This window comes from Cyberlindnera jadinii (genome assembly GCF_001661405.1).
Source record: "Cyberlindnera jadinii NRRL Y-1542 unplaced genomic scaffold CYBJAscaffold_1, whole genome shotgun sequence".
In the NCBI taxonomy this organism is placed as follows: Eukaryota; Fungi; Ascomycota; class Saccharomycetes; order Phaffomycetales; family Wickerhamomycetaceae; genus Williopsis; species Williopsis jadinii.
The window spans coordinates 1,584,617-1,602,955 of record NW_017963652.1 but is presented as its reverse complement, the minus strand read 5'-3'; the positions used below and the strand labels follow the sequence as shown (position 1 = coordinate 1,602,955).

At 41.9% G+C, this 18,339-nt stretch overlaps 9 protein-coding genes and 1 non-coding gene across 10 annotated transcripts; 5 read left to right on the top strand and 5 right to left on the bottom strand.

The window, feature by feature from the left end:
- Positions 1-144: 144 nt before the first annotated feature.
- On the bottom strand, positions 145-1,180 carry ESF2 (RNA-binding ATPase activator ESF2). Its single transcript, XM_020214179.1, has one exon. The coding sequence runs from the start codon at positions 1,157-1,159 to the stop codon at positions 209-211; it is 951 nt and encodes a 316-aa protein (XP_020073494.1). The 5' UTR covers positions 1,160-1,180; the 3' UTR covers positions 145-208.
- Positions 1,181-1,301: 121 nt separating this feature from the next.
- On the bottom strand, positions 1,302-2,072 carry CYBJADRAFT_170893 (uncharacterized protein; the record flags this gene model as incomplete). The annotated part of the gene is made up of 2 exons (XM_020216165.1): positions 1,302-1,775; positions 1,827-2,072. The coding sequence occupies 2 exons, from the start codon at positions 2,070-2,072 to the stop codon at positions 1,302-1,304; spliced, it is 720 nt and encodes a 239-aa protein (XP_020073493.1).
- Positions 2,073-2,231: 159 nt separating this feature from the next.
- Positions 2,232-2,813, bottom strand: GEP4 (phosphatidylglycerophosphatase; the record flags this gene model as incomplete). Its single annotated transcript, XM_020214178.1, has 1 exon — positions 2,232-2,813. The coding sequence occupies one exon, from the start codon at positions 2,811-2,813 to the stop codon at positions 2,232-2,234; it is 582 nt and encodes a 193-aa protein (XP_020073492.1).
- A 150-nt stretch (positions 2,814-2,963) lies between these two features.
- On the top strand, positions 2,964-4,965 carry HEL2 (E3 ubiquitin-protein ligase HEL2). Its single transcript, XM_020217048.1, has one exon. The coding sequence runs from the start codon at positions 3,012-3,014 to the stop codon at positions 4,911-4,913; it is 1,902 nt and encodes a 633-aa protein (XP_020073491.1). The 5' UTR covers positions 2,964-3,011; the 3' UTR covers positions 4,914-4,965.
- On the bottom strand, positions 4,689-6,073 carry PEX10 (ubiquitin-protein ligase peroxin 10). Its single transcript, XM_020213266.1, has 2 exons — positions 5,917-6,073; positions 4,689-5,858 (listed from the first exon to the last, which is right to left on the bottom strand). Exons 1-2 carry the CDS (start codon positions 6,014-6,016, stop codon positions 4,981-4,983), a joined length of 978 nt encoding a protein of 325 aa, XP_020073490.1. The 5' UTR covers positions 6,017-6,073; the 3' UTR covers positions 4,689-4,980.
- A 103-nt stretch (positions 6,074-6,176) lies between these two features.
- CYBJADRAFT_12802 (uncharacterized protein) lies at positions 6,177-8,965 on the bottom strand. The gene is made up of 3 exons (XM_020212736.1): positions 8,653-8,965; positions 6,494-8,377; positions 6,177-6,331 (listed from the first exon to the last, which is right to left on the bottom strand). The coding sequence occupies exons 1-3, from the start codon at positions 8,788-8,790 to the stop codon at positions 6,221-6,223; spliced, it is 2,133 nt and encodes a 710-aa protein (XP_020073489.1). The 5' UTR covers positions 8,791-8,965; the 3' UTR covers positions 6,177-6,220.
- A 3,612-nt stretch (positions 8,966-12,577) lies between these two features.
- CYBJADRAFT_188125 (sugar porter family MFS transporter) lies at positions 12,578-14,553 on the top strand (the record flags this gene model as incomplete). Its single annotated transcript, XM_020217293.1, has 1 exon — positions 12,578-14,553. The coding sequence occupies one exon, from the start codon at positions 12,578-12,580 to the stop codon at positions 14,276-14,278; it is 1,701 nt and encodes a 566-aa protein (XP_020073488.1). The 3' UTR covers positions 14,279-14,553.
- A 96-nt stretch (positions 14,554-14,649) lies between these two features.
- Positions 14,650-16,799, top strand: CYBJADRAFT_165729 (arginine--tRNA ligase). Its single transcript, XM_020214177.1, has one exon. It carries the CDS (start codon positions 14,816-14,818, stop codon positions 16,634-16,636), a length of 1,821 nt encoding a protein of 606 aa, XP_020073487.1. The 5' UTR covers positions 14,650-14,815; the 3' UTR covers positions 16,637-16,799.
- A 184-nt stretch (positions 16,800-16,983) lies between these two features.
- Positions 16,984-17,056, top strand: CYBJADRAFT_t12. Its single transcript has one exon. It is a non-coding gene; the product is annotated as a tRNA-Val (tRNA).
- A 152-nt stretch (positions 17,057-17,208) lies between these two features.
- On the top strand, positions 17,209-18,285 carry CYBJADRAFT_165728 (uncharacterized protein). Its single transcript, XM_020214176.1, has one exon. It carries the CDS (start codon positions 17,505-17,507, stop codon positions 18,267-18,269), a length of 765 nt encoding a protein of 254 aa, XP_020073486.1. The 5' UTR covers positions 17,209-17,504; the 3' UTR covers positions 18,270-18,285.
- The last annotated feature ends 54 nt before the right edge of the window (positions 18,286-18,339 follow it).

Sequence of the window (18,339 nt, the reverse complement as noted above, 5' to 3'; positions counted from 1 at the left end):
AACAAGTTGTTGCGGTAAACCACAGACTGAGAAGAGGGAAACTCAAGTGTGAAAAATTTTTTAGGGCATCGGCCAAGCAGAAAAATGCAAAAAATACAACTCCGGCTCATCGCATGGTCGGAATTCATTGGTGCTACCGAAAACTTGGGGCAATTTCGATACTGTTTATAGATCTCTTTTATATACGATTTATACACGGGTAAGTTCTTTAAAACACGTTCGACAGTATCCTACTTGTCTTTTCTTCTTTCTTTTTGAACTCTTCTGGTGCATTGGCCCTTGTTGTCGTGACTTTTCTCTGTTCGAAGGTTCTTCTCAGAGTCTCATCGTCCTGAACATGATCGTCATTATGCCCATCTTTTCCGTGTTTCTTGCGCTTGATATTCTCAATCATCTTGGATCTTTCCACGTTGCGGATAAATGTCTTGTTCAGCTTATGAGCTTGTGAAATCTCCATTTGTAATTTACTCTGTCTGGCTTCGTTTTCCTTAGAGATCTGTTCGGTCAAATCAGCCCATTTGAACCCAGAGAGGTACTTGACGTTCAGGATATCATCATAGTAGAAAGAGGACTTCTTTCCTCCAATAATATTACAGTTCAATGTCTCAGCTGCCAGTTTGGCATCTTTCTTTCTTATAAATTCGGCCCATCCTTCTTCGTACATAATCTTCTTGTTACCACCTTGTTTCACCCTCTGCTGATACTTTTGCGTTGTTTCCCTCTTCAAGAACAGTCTATCAACGTCACCAAATCTTGAAAGAATTTGTCTCAATTTTGTGGGTTTCATGTACGGTGGAATCTTGGAAATGTATACAACACCGGTCTTACCCTTTGGTTTCTTGTTTTTGACCTTTTGGATTTTAGCCTTTCTGTACAATTCACTTAGATTATCAATCTCCTCCTTATCCTTGGAGGATTCTGTTCCTTTGAGTTTGAGACCCTGGGGTTTATCGTGGTCGCTTTCATCATCATCGTCATCGTCACTCCCTTTAAACGCATCAAATACCTTCTTCTTACTCTTTTGAACTTTATCGATCATTTCATCCTCCGAGTCAGAAGCGGCAGCACCCCCAAAAAATTCCTCATCGCTACCTAAATCCATGCGATCTTCATTATCGTTATCTCTATCACTATCACTGTGAGTTAAGAACTTATCCATTCTGGGTATCTCCAAAACCGTTTATTCGAACAAAATGGCTTAAAAGAAATAGAGGAAGAAGAAAGAAGAAAAAAAATTACTAAAGACGCTTTGATTGGTAAGAGACACACAGTAAGAGAAGACATATAGGAACTCTGCCCTTCTATACAAACGAATCGTGTACCTTTTTCAAAACCTCATCAGGAAATTTGATTAGAGTCCCATTCTCAGCCTCGTAGTTCATTATAGAAGTTCCACAGCGGAGATGGGTTTGCATTTCAAACAGTATTTTGGTGTTGTTCCTTGAGTTTCTATCGATTCGATTCAGCAACCTGTACAACAGTCTTGCGTATAGGCATGTGTTCAGTATGGCGAGTGCACTCGTAATAACGCATATACCCAAGATCAGAGATGTGGACACAATGCTAAACAACCGAAGGTCAACAGTCTGTTCTAGAGCTCCGTTCTTGTAGACAGATAGGTAGAAATGGTCGCTCTTAACAACACAAACCGTGGCTACGAGCATCATCATCGTGGTGAAGCACTGGAACAGAGTTATTGTTAAGTGGGCAAAATACGCAGAAGCCTGAGGCAAAGTCGAGTTACCCAATGGTGATAAGAACATCGAGAGGATCAGCTGTCAGATGGTATTAGTCACCAGGTCTATACAACGTGTGAACATACTTACAGTAATCAAGACACAAAAATCAGCCACGATACAGATCCCTGGACGGTTTGAAATGTCTTCGAAAGTTAACGTGAAGAAGAAGGATATGTATTGCAACAAGAGGAACCCCAAGAAACAATTGAACACCAACTGAACTTTCCTCTCGGAATAAACCGCATGTGGAGAGTACACGACAACGTTTGGTGCAACGACAATCTTAGGGTTCTCGTGATGGTTATCTAGGTTCATGTGGTTCAATCTTTCCATGATCGCTGTACCAGGCCCTTTGGTGAAGGAACAAGATGAGAGGGCCAAATATTTTGTGTATTCTACTTTAAAATGGATGGCTTTCCAAATCGACAAGATCACAAAACGCACAACAACAACAACAACAACAACAGCACAGAACCACTCAACTTGCGAGGCTCACGATGGCGGCGTGAAGTTCCAGGAGATGAGACGGTCGTAAACGAATCTTTCAATCTTACAGATCAAACTTTCAGAACGGATAACGCCGTCTCTGACCCAAACACCGTACGATCCCATCATATTGGCCATAAGCATATCCGTAAAGAGACGATCACCCACAATTGCAACTTCTTTCGGAGAAGAAACCACACCCTTGCCTATGAAGTACTCCATTATCTCACCATGGCATCCTGGCTTCTTCGTAGAGTGTCGTAACACCGGCACGCCTGTTCTCTCTTCCAACAGTTTGGCCTGTCCATGGCCAATGTCATCGTTTGTCCCAGCTGAGTTGCTCACGATGAGCAACTGAGCGTCGGGGAACTGTAATCTTAGCTTCTCCCAATACGGTTCATAAGCCGGCCATACCTTATCATCATGTGCTTTGGCGAAGCAGTTGTCCTTATCCAGCACCACTGCTTTCACCTTGTTATTTGGAAGAGGCAGTGGAACTCGATCGAACGATGACACAGTAAGATGTGGCAAGCACAATTGTGGTTGGATGAAAAGACGGAACACGTTGAGAGTAGCGGATACGTTCATCCTTCTTAGATATTCCCTCTTCTTCTTCTTGTTCAACGCTCCAAACCCGATGACTGTGTGAACTCCGCGATCAAAGCAGTCTCCGACGTTGAATGGACGTGCAAAAAAATCTTTGGGCAACTTCTTCACATCCAACATGGACTGGCGAGTCACAAATCAAAAACCAGGACACTTCAGTTGGAGCAACAGCATACAGAAATGAGCAAAGTCCAAGGAAGAACACATCACAAACATCATAATCGTCACAATCACCACAACAGCACTAGGGACCAGCGGAAGCCCGCGTCGGAGAAACAACACGGGTCGAGCTCGAACCAAGAGGAGGATATACAGGAACATGAACAATGTGTGATTTGTGCAGAACGCATGACGATTGCTGCTATTTCCCCTTGTACACACACCACTTGTCATCGTTGTACTTTCAGACAGAGGGCGTTGTACGAGAAGAAGAGTTGTTTGGTCTGTAGAAGCGAAAATGAGAAGCTCATATTTACAGAGCAATTGGATGCCATCTACAATGAGGTGAATCCCGCACATATTGTTGTTGAAGATGATAAATACGGTATAGCATTCACCTCACAGCATGTGTTTGATGACACCATGGAGCTTTTGACGTTTAGATGTCAGATTTGTCAAACAGTGACAAGTGATATGAAGGCACTCTCCGATCATATAAGACAAGAGCATGAAAAGACCATTTGCACCATATGTTCCTGTTTCAAAAAGGCCTTCCCCTCTGAGCTGAAAATTTACACTCAGAAGCAGCTACAGAACCACCAGATGCGTGGTGATGAGAAGGGATTCAAAGGCCACCCGTTGTGTAAATTCTGCAAAGGGAAAAGATTCTACTCTGATGATGAATTGAGAGTTCACCTGAGAGAGAGCCATGAAAAGTGTCATGTTTGTGACCAATTAGACCCTTCAAATCCACAGTATTTCAAGAATTATGAAGTTTTAGAGGAACACTTTAAGCGTGATCATTATAGCTGTCGTGTTCAATCGTGCCTCGATAAGAAGTTTGTTGTTTTTGCCGATGAACTCGATTTACAAGCCCATATGATCACAGAGCACAGGGAACTCTCGTGGAAGGGACAAGTTGTTGGTACTACTCCACAGGGTAACAACGTAAATGGTCGTTATCAACTCTCAACATTCCGTTCGTCCCAGGGATCTTCCTCGTCCCATAATGGTCCAACCACAACGCAAGAGGCCGGCGACTCCATGCAAACCAAACGCATGAGATTCGAAGAAAGGGCAAAGCATTACCTCAATAACTCTGTGGATAAATTTGAAGAATTTACAAGCTTGAACAACAAGTTTCGTAATGGCCAGCTGACTGTTGACGGGTTGAAGGAAGCATATCTGGTGCTCTTCAACAAAAACTCTGAACATGAGGTTTACCTCTTACTTTTTGGTTTCTCGAAGTTATTTCCAGATGGTTCAACAAATCAGTTAAAACTTGCAAGCTTTGTTGAAGAGCACGAAAAGAGAGCAGCACAGGAACACGATTTCCCAGCTTTGCCAGGTTCATCGACCTCGTTATCGTCGTACGGAGGTTCTAATTGGGGGAACAAACAACCTTCAAAGAAGAACAAGAACTCACGCCAGAACGCTCAAGAATTGTTCCCTGCTTTGCCTACAGCAACTTCGTACACACCGGTAAAGACAACTGTCAAATATTCAGCCATGACCAACCAATCGAAGCCACCTGTTGTTAAGGTTAACAAAGGTTCAAATGCAAACTTCACGCCTACTTATCTGTCCAAGCCAACATCATCTGCTTCGTCGTCGTCGTCTTCTCTAGCATCGCAGAGATCAAGATTGGATGATAACAGCTTTCCTGAATTACCAAAGGCGCCGCCAAAGAAAACTTTTGAGGCAAGGAATCCTGCCAATAAGTCACAAGTCAGAACTGAAACCACTATTTGGGGAACGTCAATCAAAGCCCAACCTGCAAGAGACTTATGGGGCAACGTTGTTAACAGCAGTGGTAACAGTAGTAATGGATTCAACTTGGATTCTTTGGATAATGCACTACCAACCAAGGGAAAAGGCAAGAAGAAAAAGGCACAGGTGTTATTTACAATGGGTGGTAGATAAGTTAGGTGATTTTAGATAAGTTATATATATATACGTACATCCGTGTCTTTTTGCCATAGAAAAGGTATTATCGTAGGGGTAATATGCTCTGTTCTGTCAGTGCCTGTCTGCAGAGAGGGCATTCTGGATGGTCTCTACTCCAATCAGATATACAATTCCAACAGAATAAGTGACCACATGGGGCACAGCTTGGATTTGTCATTGGACTCAGACATAGCATACAGTTTCTTGAGAAATCAGGTATGAACTTCAACAACTTTGGGTTTGAAAGATCAATGTCATTTGAGGGAACAGATGGTGGTACCCCGGTGATATTATCTGATACTTCAGTGTTTGACTTTCTGGTACGATCATTCTGGAAAGATTCTGAGAAGTGCTTTATTGCTTTGAAAGCAATTTGTGTGAAGATCAATCCTCCAAGGAGTTCATACCCACCTCTTGAAAGTTGCTCTTCTTTATCAACTCTATGACCAAAAGCGTAGCGCAACCCAAATATACGCTTAGCTAGGTCATAGTATGCGCCGTTGAAGTAGAACAAAGCCAAATGAACATTCAAAAGAGTATCTAAAATCTTTGAATAGCTTAAAGATTGGAACCAATTCTTCTTGCTGGAGGCACCTTCTCCCTCATCAACCGGCAATAGCCTTCTTAAAATTCTGGTAATCACATAGGGAATGATTGAATACGACGCCAAAAATCCCAATCTTCTCAACAACTTGGGAATCCTTTTACCATCCCTGGTCACATACATCAAATCCGTGTACTCCTCTCCTAGGGTCCTTGACCCAAGAACTGTTGTCAATCCAACGTATAGCGCCTTTGCAGCCACTGTGATCTCGTCAGGATGTGTATGGATGAATCTCTGACCTGTCAGAACTTGTACAGCCCCTTGAACTTTATCACGGAGTACGGATTCAAAATACGAATCCTTTTGATGTGCACGCACTGGGTAGTATTAGTACAACTGTGCTCAGAAGTTGCAATGTTGGTGCGGTCCACTTACCTATACTGGGAGCATCTGCAAATGGCAAAACATGGTCCTGAACTGGAACAAGTGCCTGCTGGTCTCTCTTTAGGCCATCACTCTCCAGGCCTTCACTCATTGTGGCCTTGAATCGGTTGTCTATCCGTGCCAGCTGGAAACAGTCCCAGTCAACGTGCTGTGCCGGTTGTTTTTTTATCTACGAACTGTTTGTGGAGAAGGATCACCGACAAAATGGACCGAGGAGAAGTCGCACATACAAACACCTCTACACCCATACACCGGAGCATTATATTATAGATTACATTATAGATCAAGAAGAACGTTAATGATTGGAACTTTGTTGTCGGTCAGTATTACCATTATCAAGAACATTGTATAGCAAATCGTCGAGAAATTGGCCATTGCTGTTGCTGTTAGTCATTCCAGCAATGTCCTTGAGGAAATCGTCTGCGTTACTAGAGTCATAACCCGAGGTGGATGTACTCACACTGGAAGGGTTCGGCAATGATTCAACCTTTGGGAATAGCCAATCCTGGAACCGTAGGATATTTTCAAAGTTCTCGTGGTTATTTTCCGGTTCGCTATTGTCTCCTGATGGTTTCTTAACTTCTGTAGCATTCAGCATGCTTTGTAATATGACAGAGTATCTCTTAGATTGCGGATCCAACTTACCACAATGGTCTAATACTTTGATAATGGATGACATTGCGTTTAATATCATCGCGTCTTTATCAACAACGATACTAGGGTCATCTGCAAACATCTCATCGTCAATGCCACGAAGTTTCAACAGCAATAGGAGGCCCAAAACCAAGCCTGCATGGAATGTGCAGGACACAAGACTCATGGGTTTGAAAGGATGAATGTTTTGATAGTAACAGTATTCCACTGTCTTAATGACAAGCAACGATGCCTTAATACAGCTTTGATAAAAGCTTTTCAGGTGTGAGATCCGTGTTGGATCTGGAGTATAGTTTACAAGGCCAAGTTTGTTTAGAATGACAAAGTGGAAAAATGGCCTTGACAAAAGCACAATACTGTGGAGATAAATAACATATGGCAACAAGAATTTATGATCAACAGGTGCCGATGATACTTCCAAAGACATTGGTTTCACAGGATTTCGTAATGCATATAGCTTCAACTGAACAGCTAATTTGAGGGCACTCTTTATGGTCACCGAGGGATTAAAGTAGATGTTTCTCAACACTTCACTATTGAGAAGACAGACTTGTAGTAGCTTTTGAGAGAAGTCATCAATCGACTGTAAAGATTGCATGTCATCCCACTCATTTTCTCTTAGAGTCATCGAACGTCCCAAATGAACTGCTGAAAGAGTATCCATGATGAAAAGACTTATAAATAAACGTCTTCTGTGAAGAACAACAGCTGAGCTTTTGAAGGATTCGTTTACATATTTTCTTTGAAGCCCTAAGCCCTGAGCATGTCTGATTGCATTCCCTAGTTTGACCCATGCCAAATGTTTAAACCCAGCAAAATGGTAATAGAAAAATATCAACAAATGAGTTTCCACAAGCCATAAATCTCCATCTTCCAAGACACTATTCAGAATGGTGTTAGCCGACTGGAAAAACTCAACGTGTTCAATGTATTGACTCTTGGGGAAGGGGAAAACGTTCGTCAGGAGTTCAGCTTTGGCAAAGATGGAACCTATAGCCAATATTAGCATAAGGATACACTTGTCATGTTCCTTATTGCGTGAGCGGTAAATGTCATCAACGAATTTCGGAATTGCAGAGTAATCAACTATGTATAGGACATTGTTCAAATTGTTCATAAAAGTTCGTACAAGGTAATCTGTATATTCCCTTGATGGTAGTGGGACCTTGGTACCGTTAAGCACAATGGCAGTACGGTCGTTGTACCTCAGTCTCTCAGGATCATCGGAGAATGATTGATGACCCAGGACTTTACTAAACAGTTTTCTGCATTGTAAGAGGTAGGATATTCCACAACTTTCACCTAAGAATCTTAAATTTCCACCATCGTCAAACAACAGTCTCCAATTTTGGTCAGATCCCAATGAAACAATTGCATCATCATGTCCCTCTGTGATATTCAAGGGGAAGCTCAAAAGAGGCTGTAAAGACGAAGGGATCCGTGCAGCATCTTTTGTGTTGATAAAAGGATTTGAGTCTATAGTAGACAAGTGATCTCGTTGCTGCTGTTGTCCTGGTTCTTGTCTATCTTCGGACACAGTACCAGGTGTTTCTGACAACACACTCGAGTTATCGATTGGCGTGCCTCCAGATGATTCAGTGAATGACTCAGGACCCAAACTGTTCTTCTTTGAAGATTTTAAAATTCGTTTATCGATAGCGGTATATTCGCATGTAAACCCTTTTGCATGACACACGTTACACGGTTGTAATCCATTACACTTCTGCTTCCTTCTTTTACACTTATCACACGCTTGCGCAACCTTTTTCCTCTTATCTGGGGGTATTATTCTCGACTTCTTTTTCCTTCCACTAGCGTCTACTCCTGTCTTCCCTTTGTACTCAACCAACACTTTCGGTTGAGACATCCCGTGTTATCGAAGTGGTGCTTTAATACCCGTTCTTTTCCTTTGGTTAAAATGTGTCCGTGACTCGTCTCCAAGGCGGAAACGTTAACAGTCGTCTATGTAACTCCAACAGTACTAATGCAACAATACGGGGGAAAGGAGTGGTCAAACGTTGTTGTTGACAGTTAGGTTGATGAAAGACAAAGGAAAAACACACTTCAGCATACAATGCAGGCGATGAAATCCAACCATACTACAATTATCCCGACTTGAATTTGCCTGTTCGGAGGAAGAGCGCAAAAAAAGCGACACTCCATTGGAAAAGTTATTGTGGGCAGGGAATTTACGTTCGACGTCCTTAGCATTCGAGTTTTTATTTATACCCTACTTTTCTCCCTTCTTATTTTGGCCATTGGTGTGAGTACTTATCAAGTCAAGTTAAACACCGATGAATCGACGATCTCTCAATTATTAACGGTGTCTCAATCCAGCTTACCGGATATCTGCTTGTACGGACTTATGATATTTTTCCTTAATATATACGTATCGTATTTTTTACAAAGAGATGAGTGCTCTGGGTAGGCGGGCCCCGGACGTAAAACTATGCCAATTGGCGGATAGGATATTTTCTACAGTCTTCCAAGCCCTCGGTATACCGATCCTTGACGCATTTTGGTCACCAGCGGTGTTATAGAACCAATAGAAAGGGTTTTAAAACAGAAACACCGACATGGTGTTGACCCTCGGTGGGTATGCTGAGTGTAAATTTACGAGTGTTGCGGAAAATTACATGCGATGGTTCTGTAGAGGCGCAAAGCTGAGGTACGTCAATTAGAGAATGCTGTGAGTTTTCGACCAGTGTGAGGATCATGGTACTAGAGCATGGGAGTTCTCGGTCGATCACCAGAGTGGCTTGTATCCAGCGTATTAACCACGTGCATAGGTTACAGGCTGTTTAATCACTGTCTATTCCATGATTGAATATCAATGATAGATGGCGAAACTTGCACAGACCAGTAAAATATTCCACTGAACATAGCCTTCGGGTGGATTTATAGAAACAGTTCAAGCTCCATGGGGACGAGAATGTCAAGAAGTGCCCCTGAGGTTAGAACTGAGTGATCATAGCCAACCATCTAAACCACCGGTTCTAATCTGCATGTGACGAAAATACGACTCAGTACAGGCAACGTTTCAGTTCCCCAGAGCGCACCTTTACTTAACAGCCATGATAGCATAGGCCAAACCGATTCATTTGGCTTTTGTCGGCAACCAACATCCGGGTGAACATAAAATGGGTGATGCTAAACTTATTTTAACCCACCAACGTGTTTCCACCTATGTGAAACCATTCACTTATAGCTCCTTCAAGCACACCCAAGAGCCAATAAGAAAGTTTCTTTTTTGGAAGATGCGTGAACATTTCTTTAGAGGCCTTAAATTCTTGAACTCAGATTTGCACCCAATTCAAGGTGCCCCATGGGTTAAAACTATGCTTAGGCATCAAGTACTCACTAAACCAAATGCTTCATACTATTCTTTTCTTGATTGTGGCATTAGGTCCTGGAGTACATACATTCAAGGGGGCAATACATAGAAGAGGTATCCCTTATAATGTGTATTTCAGAAGCAAACTGCGGCTGAATAGTCCTGAAATTTGTTCCGAATAAGGGTGGTGTATTTCATGACGATTCAAAAGGAAGAGGCCAAAGAAGAAAAACAAAAACAAAGCCAGAAAAAGAAAACCGGATCCCACAAGGTACACCTTGCATTATGTGCTCATATACAGAGTCCAGAGTACATGCTACAAGCTATAAATTTCTGATTGGTTGACGTGAAAAGTGGAAACTTGGAATAGAAAATTTGGAAATAACGCCCGTGGGATGCCTTAGTGAACTTAGAAGGTCTAGAGCTTTCTGAGAGTAAAAACTCAACTGTAAAAGCACGGAGTCCCGTGGTTACCAGAAACGGAAAGTTCAGAAGGCTTGTCTCCAGACATCGTCCTGACCGGATAACACAGGTTTTCGAAGCAACCCGGAGAAACTTTTCTTTTGAAAAAAATTGTAGTGGATCAATAATATGCACCTCGAACTCTTTTGGGCCAATCCTCGGAAAATTATTCCGTGAAACTTTAATTGTAAACAAAATAACACACAGTGTCGGGTAAACTAACATTGCCTTGTTCACCTTTCTGACCTCTCGGCTGGATGAATTCCAAGACTTCACCTTCCAAGGGACCATTTTTTTAGTAACACATCAGTTGTTCATGCTTTGTTGGAGAAAGGAATCGCTAAGCCGTCCAACAAGGCGCAATCTCCAGAATGTAGGTGGCAGACACCCCAACTTACGGATACACATGCATTGGGGGGGGGGGTTTCATCAGCCAGCCTATAAACTTTTAGTATTCCAACTCAATCTGTTCGGTTATATTAATAATTGTTCCTTTTGGAATGCTGGTCCGATAATTTACGAGTTAAGATTTGATTACTGAACCGATCTTCGCATCTTCGTCTACCCAATGGATTCAACAATAACCATTTTTATTGCATCCTGGAACCATTTGGCCCTTTCTATTTGATATTCATTTATAGTAAAAGATAACACATGATGATGTGTTAAAGAACTAAGTGTAATTGTTCTGATTGTAATACATATTCCAGAACAGATGAACATGGATTACCCATAATCTTAGGCAAACTATTGTAGGAGCTCAGTAACAGTAAACAAAACACCAACAAGCACTGGTTATCAAAATCCCCGCTGCTAAGTAAAGTAGTATGTGCGTTGGAGGCTCTGATTCGTATACTAAAGGGCTGTAACAATCAGGCAACGGCAAATGGTTAAACTCAAGGTGTTGACTCCGATATTGATGAATAATATCGCCAATGAACTTTCATAACATGATTTTTGAGAGATGGACATCCTCAAGACCTTTACCAGATGCCATCGTCATATGGGCAGATTCAAAGTCGTACGGTTAAAACTTAACCTGTGAAATCAGTAAATTAACCATCGTCTAACCTTTTGAAAGTCAACAGGAGGTGACCAAGATCTACAGCAAGCGGTAAAGACAGAGATACATCTGTACAAGTTTTTCCGGATACATACTCTACAGCGATCATGCACCTTGAAACATGTATAACTTGTAGTTGTGCACAACCAATACAACCTGCTGACAGCAGTTTCATACTCTAGATTTTGATTCCCTCACAAAATATTAGGTTCAACGGAAAATTGGCCACATGAACCCACCTTTTAATCGGGTGGAAATTATTCCGGTTTTTTTTTTATTTGCAGGCAGAGGCGCCGACTTGTAGCCACCAGCCCCAAGGCTCAGGTTTTCCAAAAATCCCAATTTCCTATTACACCCGCCTTGGGACTTTTCTACAACATTAATCGGTGGTATTCTGCTATTTCTTGCGAGGAAAAATGCCAGGATTATGAGTATGTATGTAAAGTTATGGAACCTGGCTTTTGTAGTTTTTTAATCTCAGTGGCAAATGGTATAACTGTTGCTACGGAAGCTCTACATATTGTTCAGTTTTATTGGAACTCTCAAGAGATGTAACATAGCGGACAAAACCTGGTGAGAATATGCATGCAAATGCGAAAGTCACCAGAGTGAAAAGAAAAGTTTTTCCGGAGTGTCTATACCATTTAAGTTCAACTAGCCGCAGGAAAAAGAAAAAAATACACACAAACGGGGAGCACTTCAAATGATTGATACTCTAGAGTGGATACTAGAAAATTAACACTTTCAGTGAGTAAGTACCTTGATAATGATGACTAGAAGCAAATGTGTCGTATGGGTGACTCAAGCCCATCTAGCTCAAAATTCAAATACTTTAAGCCCTTGATCACGAGTTTGCCAATTTTCAAATCCTGTCAGTGGGGGTGTTAATTTAACCTTCACAGCCTTGCGTGGCATCGGCATCCAGTATGTAGGATCATATGATTACATTGTACATTTCTTTACAGCTGTTAAACCGGACGCTGTCCCATGGGGGATATACTCCGGGGGAGAAGTAAGGTCATGGGGAACCTTCCCTGAAAACCTATAAAAGGAAACAACTTCCTCTCATATTTTTGCCTCAGTCTCCTTCTTTTTAATCATCATCGCTACACGCATTCAAATTATTACAACTCCAAATAATGTCTGCTGTTGAACAACAAGAAAATCAACTGCAGTCTCAAGAAATTGACTCTGGTGTCATGACACCAGCATCTTATGATGAAACCCAGTCCAAGGCCGATGATTCTTCTGTCGACAACCATGTACCAGTCGATATCCCTGCAAAGCCAGCCTCTGCATACATTACTGTGTGTCTTTTATGTCTTATGGTTGCCTTTGGTGGTTTCGTCTTTGGTTGGGATACCGGTACGATTTCCGGTTTCGTTAACATGCCAGATTTCATCAAGAGATTTGGTCAGGTTAAGAGTAATGGTGATCATTACTTGTCCAATGTTAGAACTGGTTTGATTGTTTCCATCTTTAACATTGGTTGTGCTTTCGGTTCCGTCTTCCTTTCTAAAGCTGCTGATATGTACGGTCGTCGTATCGGTTTGATGATTATGATGGTTATCTACATTGTTGGTATTTTGATTCAAATCACCGCTGTGAGCAAATGGTACCAGTACTTCATCGGAAGAATTATTTCTGGTCTTGCTGTTGGTGGTATCGGTGTTATTTCTCCATTGTTCATCTCCGAATCTGCACCAAAGCACATTCGTCCGGCACTTGTTTCCTCTTACCAATTGATGATTACATTTGGTATCTTCTTGGGTTACTGTACTAACTACGGTACCAAGACCTACGACAACACCGCACAATGGAGAATCGCTCTTGGTTTGTGTTTCTTCTGGGCTCTTTTGATGATTACAGGTATGGTGTTCATGCCAGAATCTCCAAGATACTTGATTAAGAAGGGTCGTCTGGATGATGCCAGAAAGTCCCTTGCTTACTCCAACAGAGTCCCAGCTGATGACCCAGCCATTTTCGCCGAAGTTGAGGAGATCAACGCTGCTCTTTTGAAGGAGGATGCTGCTGGTAAGGCCTCATGGATGGAACTTATCAAGGGTAAGCCAAAGATTGGTTACCGTGTCCTTTGTGGTATTCTGTTGATGTCTTTGCAACAACTTACTGGTAACAACTACTTCTTCTACTATGGTACTACCATTTTCCAAGCTGTTGGTTTGAATGACTCTTTCCAAACATCTATTGTCTTGGGTATCGTGAACTTTGCATCTACCATCATTGCTATTTACTCCGTCAACAAGCTTGGTGGTCGTAAGTCTCTTTTGATCGGATGTGTTGGTATGATTGTCTGTTTCGTTATTTTCGCATCTCTTGGTGTCACCAAATTGTATCCACATGGTAGAGATGAAGCATCTGACAAGGGTACCGGTAATGCTATGATTTTCTTCGCATGTATCTACATCTTCTTCTTCGCCACCACATGGGGTCCATGTTGTTTCGTTGTCGTTTCTGAGATCTACCCAATCAGAATTAAGTCCAAAGCCATGGGTATTGCCACTGCATCCAACTGGCTTTGGGGTTTCCTTATCGCTTTCTTCACTCCATTTATCACATCTGCCATTAACTTCTACTACGGTTATGTCTTTTTGGGATGTTTGGTCTTCGCCTTCTTCTTTGTCTACTTCACCATTCCAACCACTACTGGTTTGACCTTGGAAGAGGTTGATGAGATGTACGCCACCGGTGTTAAGGCATGGAAGTCTGCTTCCTTTGTCCCATCCAGAGACTTCACCCAGGAAAAGGCTTTCCTCAAGGCTAAGTCCGAGGAGGTGGAAAACGTTAATGCTGAAAACACACCTCTACCAAACTACAGCTAATAAGGTTCGCAATGAGGACGTTTTAACGACTGTTACGAAAATTGCTTCTATACCATAATCATGTTTTTTTATAGAGTCATGGCCATAGTGGCAAGGTCTTCTGAGGCCCAATGATAATAGACTACAAATATAATATTTTGTTCAAAAAAAAAACAACTGTAGATTTGTTAATCTCAAGCTCCAATACACACAGAACATTGAAGTATGAATGGCTGTGATTTGTTGATGTTGGGAGTGCTTTCTCAGTATGTGCGCCCAGCGTAAGAGCCGTCGGTACGCCCACAGCTTCTCCCGTGTCCGACGACAAAATCTGGCGATGAGTCGAAGTTTGCAAAGCGGCCAAAAAAAAAAAAAAAAACAGGCACACACAAAACTGGTCAAAAGTTTTTAGAGCAGTTGTAGAAATTTGTTTTCTTTCCTTTTGTTTGTTGTTTGTGCATGTTCAAGAGGCTTTTAAGTAGAACAGTCACATTTGCATCTCCATTGATACACATACCGTCTGTGAATAAGTCAAGCATTAGCTACTGCTACCGTACCATGTCCTCTGAGTCAGTTATTGCATCCCAGTTGGAGAAGCTGTCCATCGCTTCTCCAAAGACGTTTGAGGGTTCCTACCCTGATTACAACACCGTTGACCTTTTGAGAAACTACATCACAGAGGAACTTGTTAAGATCTCTGGTGTTGATGCCAACTTGATCTTCCCGGCTCTTGAGTGGACCAACACCTTGGACCGTGGTGACTTGTTGATTCCGGTTCCAAGACTGCGTATCAAAGGTTCGGACCCAAAGCAGCTCGCCGCAGAATGGGCCGAGAAGTTCCCACTGGGAGAGTACCTGTCCAAAGTTGAAGGAAATGGTCCATTTATCCAGTTCTTCTTCTCCCCAAAGTTCCTCTTCAATGTGGTCATCAAGGATATCCTTGCCAGAAAGACGTCCTACGGTTCCACACCAGTTGGCAAGGGCAAGAAGATGATTGTCGAGTTCTCATCTCCTAACATTGCCAAACCGTTCCATGCCGGACATTTGCGTTCCACAATCATTGGTGGTTTCCTCTCAAACTTGTACGAGCAGTTGGGCTGGGACGTTACCCGTATCAACTACTTGGGTGATTGGGGTAAGCAGTTTGGTCTTTTAGCGGTTGGTTTCGACAAGTATGGATCAGAGGAGGCTTTGAAAAAAGATCCTATCAACCACTTGTTCGAAGTCTATGTTAAGGTCAACAAGGACATTGAGGAAGAGGGTGATTCTCTTCCTGAGGAGGAGTCAACTAACGGTAAGGCTCGTGCTTATTTCAAGAGAATGGAAGAAGGCGATGAAGAGGCCCTGAAATACTGGAAGAGATTCCGTGAACTCTCCATTGTTAAGTACATTGATACTTACAAGCGGTTGAACATCAAGTTTGACAACTACTCCGGTGAATCTCAGGTTTCCCAGGATCTTATGAACAAGGCCTTGGAGATTTTCAAGGAGAAGGGTTTGACTCACGAGGATAAAGGTGCTGTGTTGATTGATTTGAAGAAGTTCAACAAGAAGCTCGGTAAATGTATTGTTCAAAAATCTGATGGTACTACCCTTTACCTTACAAGAGACGTTGGTGAGGCTATTCAACGTTACGAAAAGTACCACTTTGATAAAATGATCTATGTTATTGCTTGTCAGCAAGATTTGCACACTGCTCAGTTCTTTGAGATCTTGAAGCAGATGGGTTTCGAGTGGGCTAACAGATTGCAACACATCAACTTTGGTATGGTTCAAGGTATGTCGACCAGAAAGGGTACAGTTGTTTTCTTGGATAACATCTTGGAAGAGACCAAGGAGAAGATGCACGAGGTTATGAAGAAGAACGAGGCAAAGTACGCTCAAATTGAAAACCCAGAGGAAGTTGCTGATTTGGTTGGTATTTCAGCTGTTATGATTCAAGATATGCAATCTAAGCGTATTAACAATTATGAGTTCAAATGGGAACGTATGCTTTCATTTGAAGGTGATACTGGTCCATATTTGCAATATGCCCACTCTCGTTTGAGATCGATGGAAAGAAACTCTGATATCACCGCAGAAGAGCTTCTCACAGCTGATTATTCACTCCTGACAGAGCAACAAGCTGAGCTTTTGATCCGTCTCTTAGCCCAGTATCCAGATGTTTTGAGAAATGCATCTAAGACTAACGAGCCAGCCACTATTGTCACGTACTTGTTCCGTCTTACCCACCAAGTCTCCTCCTGTTACGATGTGTTGTGGGTTGCTGGTCAAACTAAGGAGTTGGCTACTGCTCGTTTGGCTCTTTACTCCGCTGCTCGCCAGGTCTTGTACAACGGTATGACCTTGTTGGGCTTGACACCTGTTGATAGAATGTAAAACGTGAACCACACGTGAGGTTGTATATTTAATTTCTATGGATAAAGATTTGTCTTCTTATGTTGTAAGACGGATTTTAACGCCATAGGGCTATGCGTTGATTACCAACAACGAGCGTCATTTGTGTATAGTATAAATAGCACATTTTCCTTAAGCTGAGTACTGTTGTTTTCGCTTGTAATAAGTAGATCATATCATAGCTCGTTGTCCAAGGGACGAACCATTACCCTTGGTGTGTTATGATTATATTGACCAGTATCAATCATAGTTAAAACAGATGGCTCAATTAGGAGTGTGTTATGTCACTGGTGACAAAGAAGTCTGTCTCAAAAGACTGATAATTACACGGTCTAGTAGTGTAGTGGTTATCACGTCTGTTTCACTCACAGAATGTCTCGAGTTCAAATCTCGACTGGACCTTTTTTTTTTCCACCCAAAAAATTGTGTTCAAAAACTACATGTGATCTCCATTCAAAGTTTGATTGGCTTAGACTTACGTGCTGGTGAAGTACACTTCTTTGAATCTTGTTATATTTATATCTCTACAAAGAGACCTTATACATCCAACTCTCATATAACTGCACTACAGACCCATATCAACTGGTGTTGAAAGAAATGAACGTTGTGCTGGGCAAACCAGGTTCAGTTGGTGGTTGAATTTCCAAAACTTAACGCATGTGGTGTTGCAGCTAATTCCCAGGACACGCCTCAAAAGTTGGTGGAAGTGTTCATACCTTCTACTGTGGTGCCGGCGGTTGAAGCATTATCTTGGTTTTTAACCATTTAAAAGCATCCCAGCGTTGTATTCCGATAAGTCTCGTTCACTGTGGTTTGTCTCGTCTTGGTGACTAGCTTGTATACGCATTCAATGGGATTGTACTCAGCAGTGGTGTCGACGGTGAACGAACGTGTTTTCCGCTGGAAGGGTTCAGTTCTGGTATACCCACCGGTACTACTTGTCGGTCTTATCGTCCGGTTCACCTTATCTGAAAAGGTCATTGATAACATAAGAACGAACATCTTTCCTGAGGATAACACGTTCAACATTATATTTGCAAACCATTCGTTTCAAATATTTACCATATTGTGGTTAATGATATTCTTTATGCATGTTTTGAAGGATTTCACCAGATCCAAGTTTCAATCCTTGTTACCAACTGCTATTCAGCATACTCATGATACTGTGCCGTTTAAATCAAAATCTATTAGGGCATGGCAGCTGATACTGTGCTTCTTTCTGAAGTACTCACTCACTTTGGCAAGTATTGTGGGAATCTTAACACTACGGCATTACATCCAGGAGACTTATGGAATGAACATATCTGGTCATTACATTAGTATTGTGACTTTAAGCATAACGATCATTTGGGAAACTAGAAGCTCTATAAGCGATGCTGATATTTTAGAATTAGAGAATAGCGACGGTTTAGATAAACGTACCCTCCTCATATACGCGTTCCTGAGCGGGGTTCTGTTGTTGTGTGCTTCAATTTTAGCCATCTGGTTATTGGTTCTCTTTGTCACAGCTGTGTTTTATCACACAGCTGTTGAGAAGTTAATTGGACTCATATGGGGCTATGTAACACCCTTGTTGATTTTTCACGGACTTTCGTATCTTAATATTGACCCTTAATTTGATAAACTAGTGTATTCGATAGTGAAACACCTATTGGTGTTCAGGTGTAGATATGTACACATCGGGC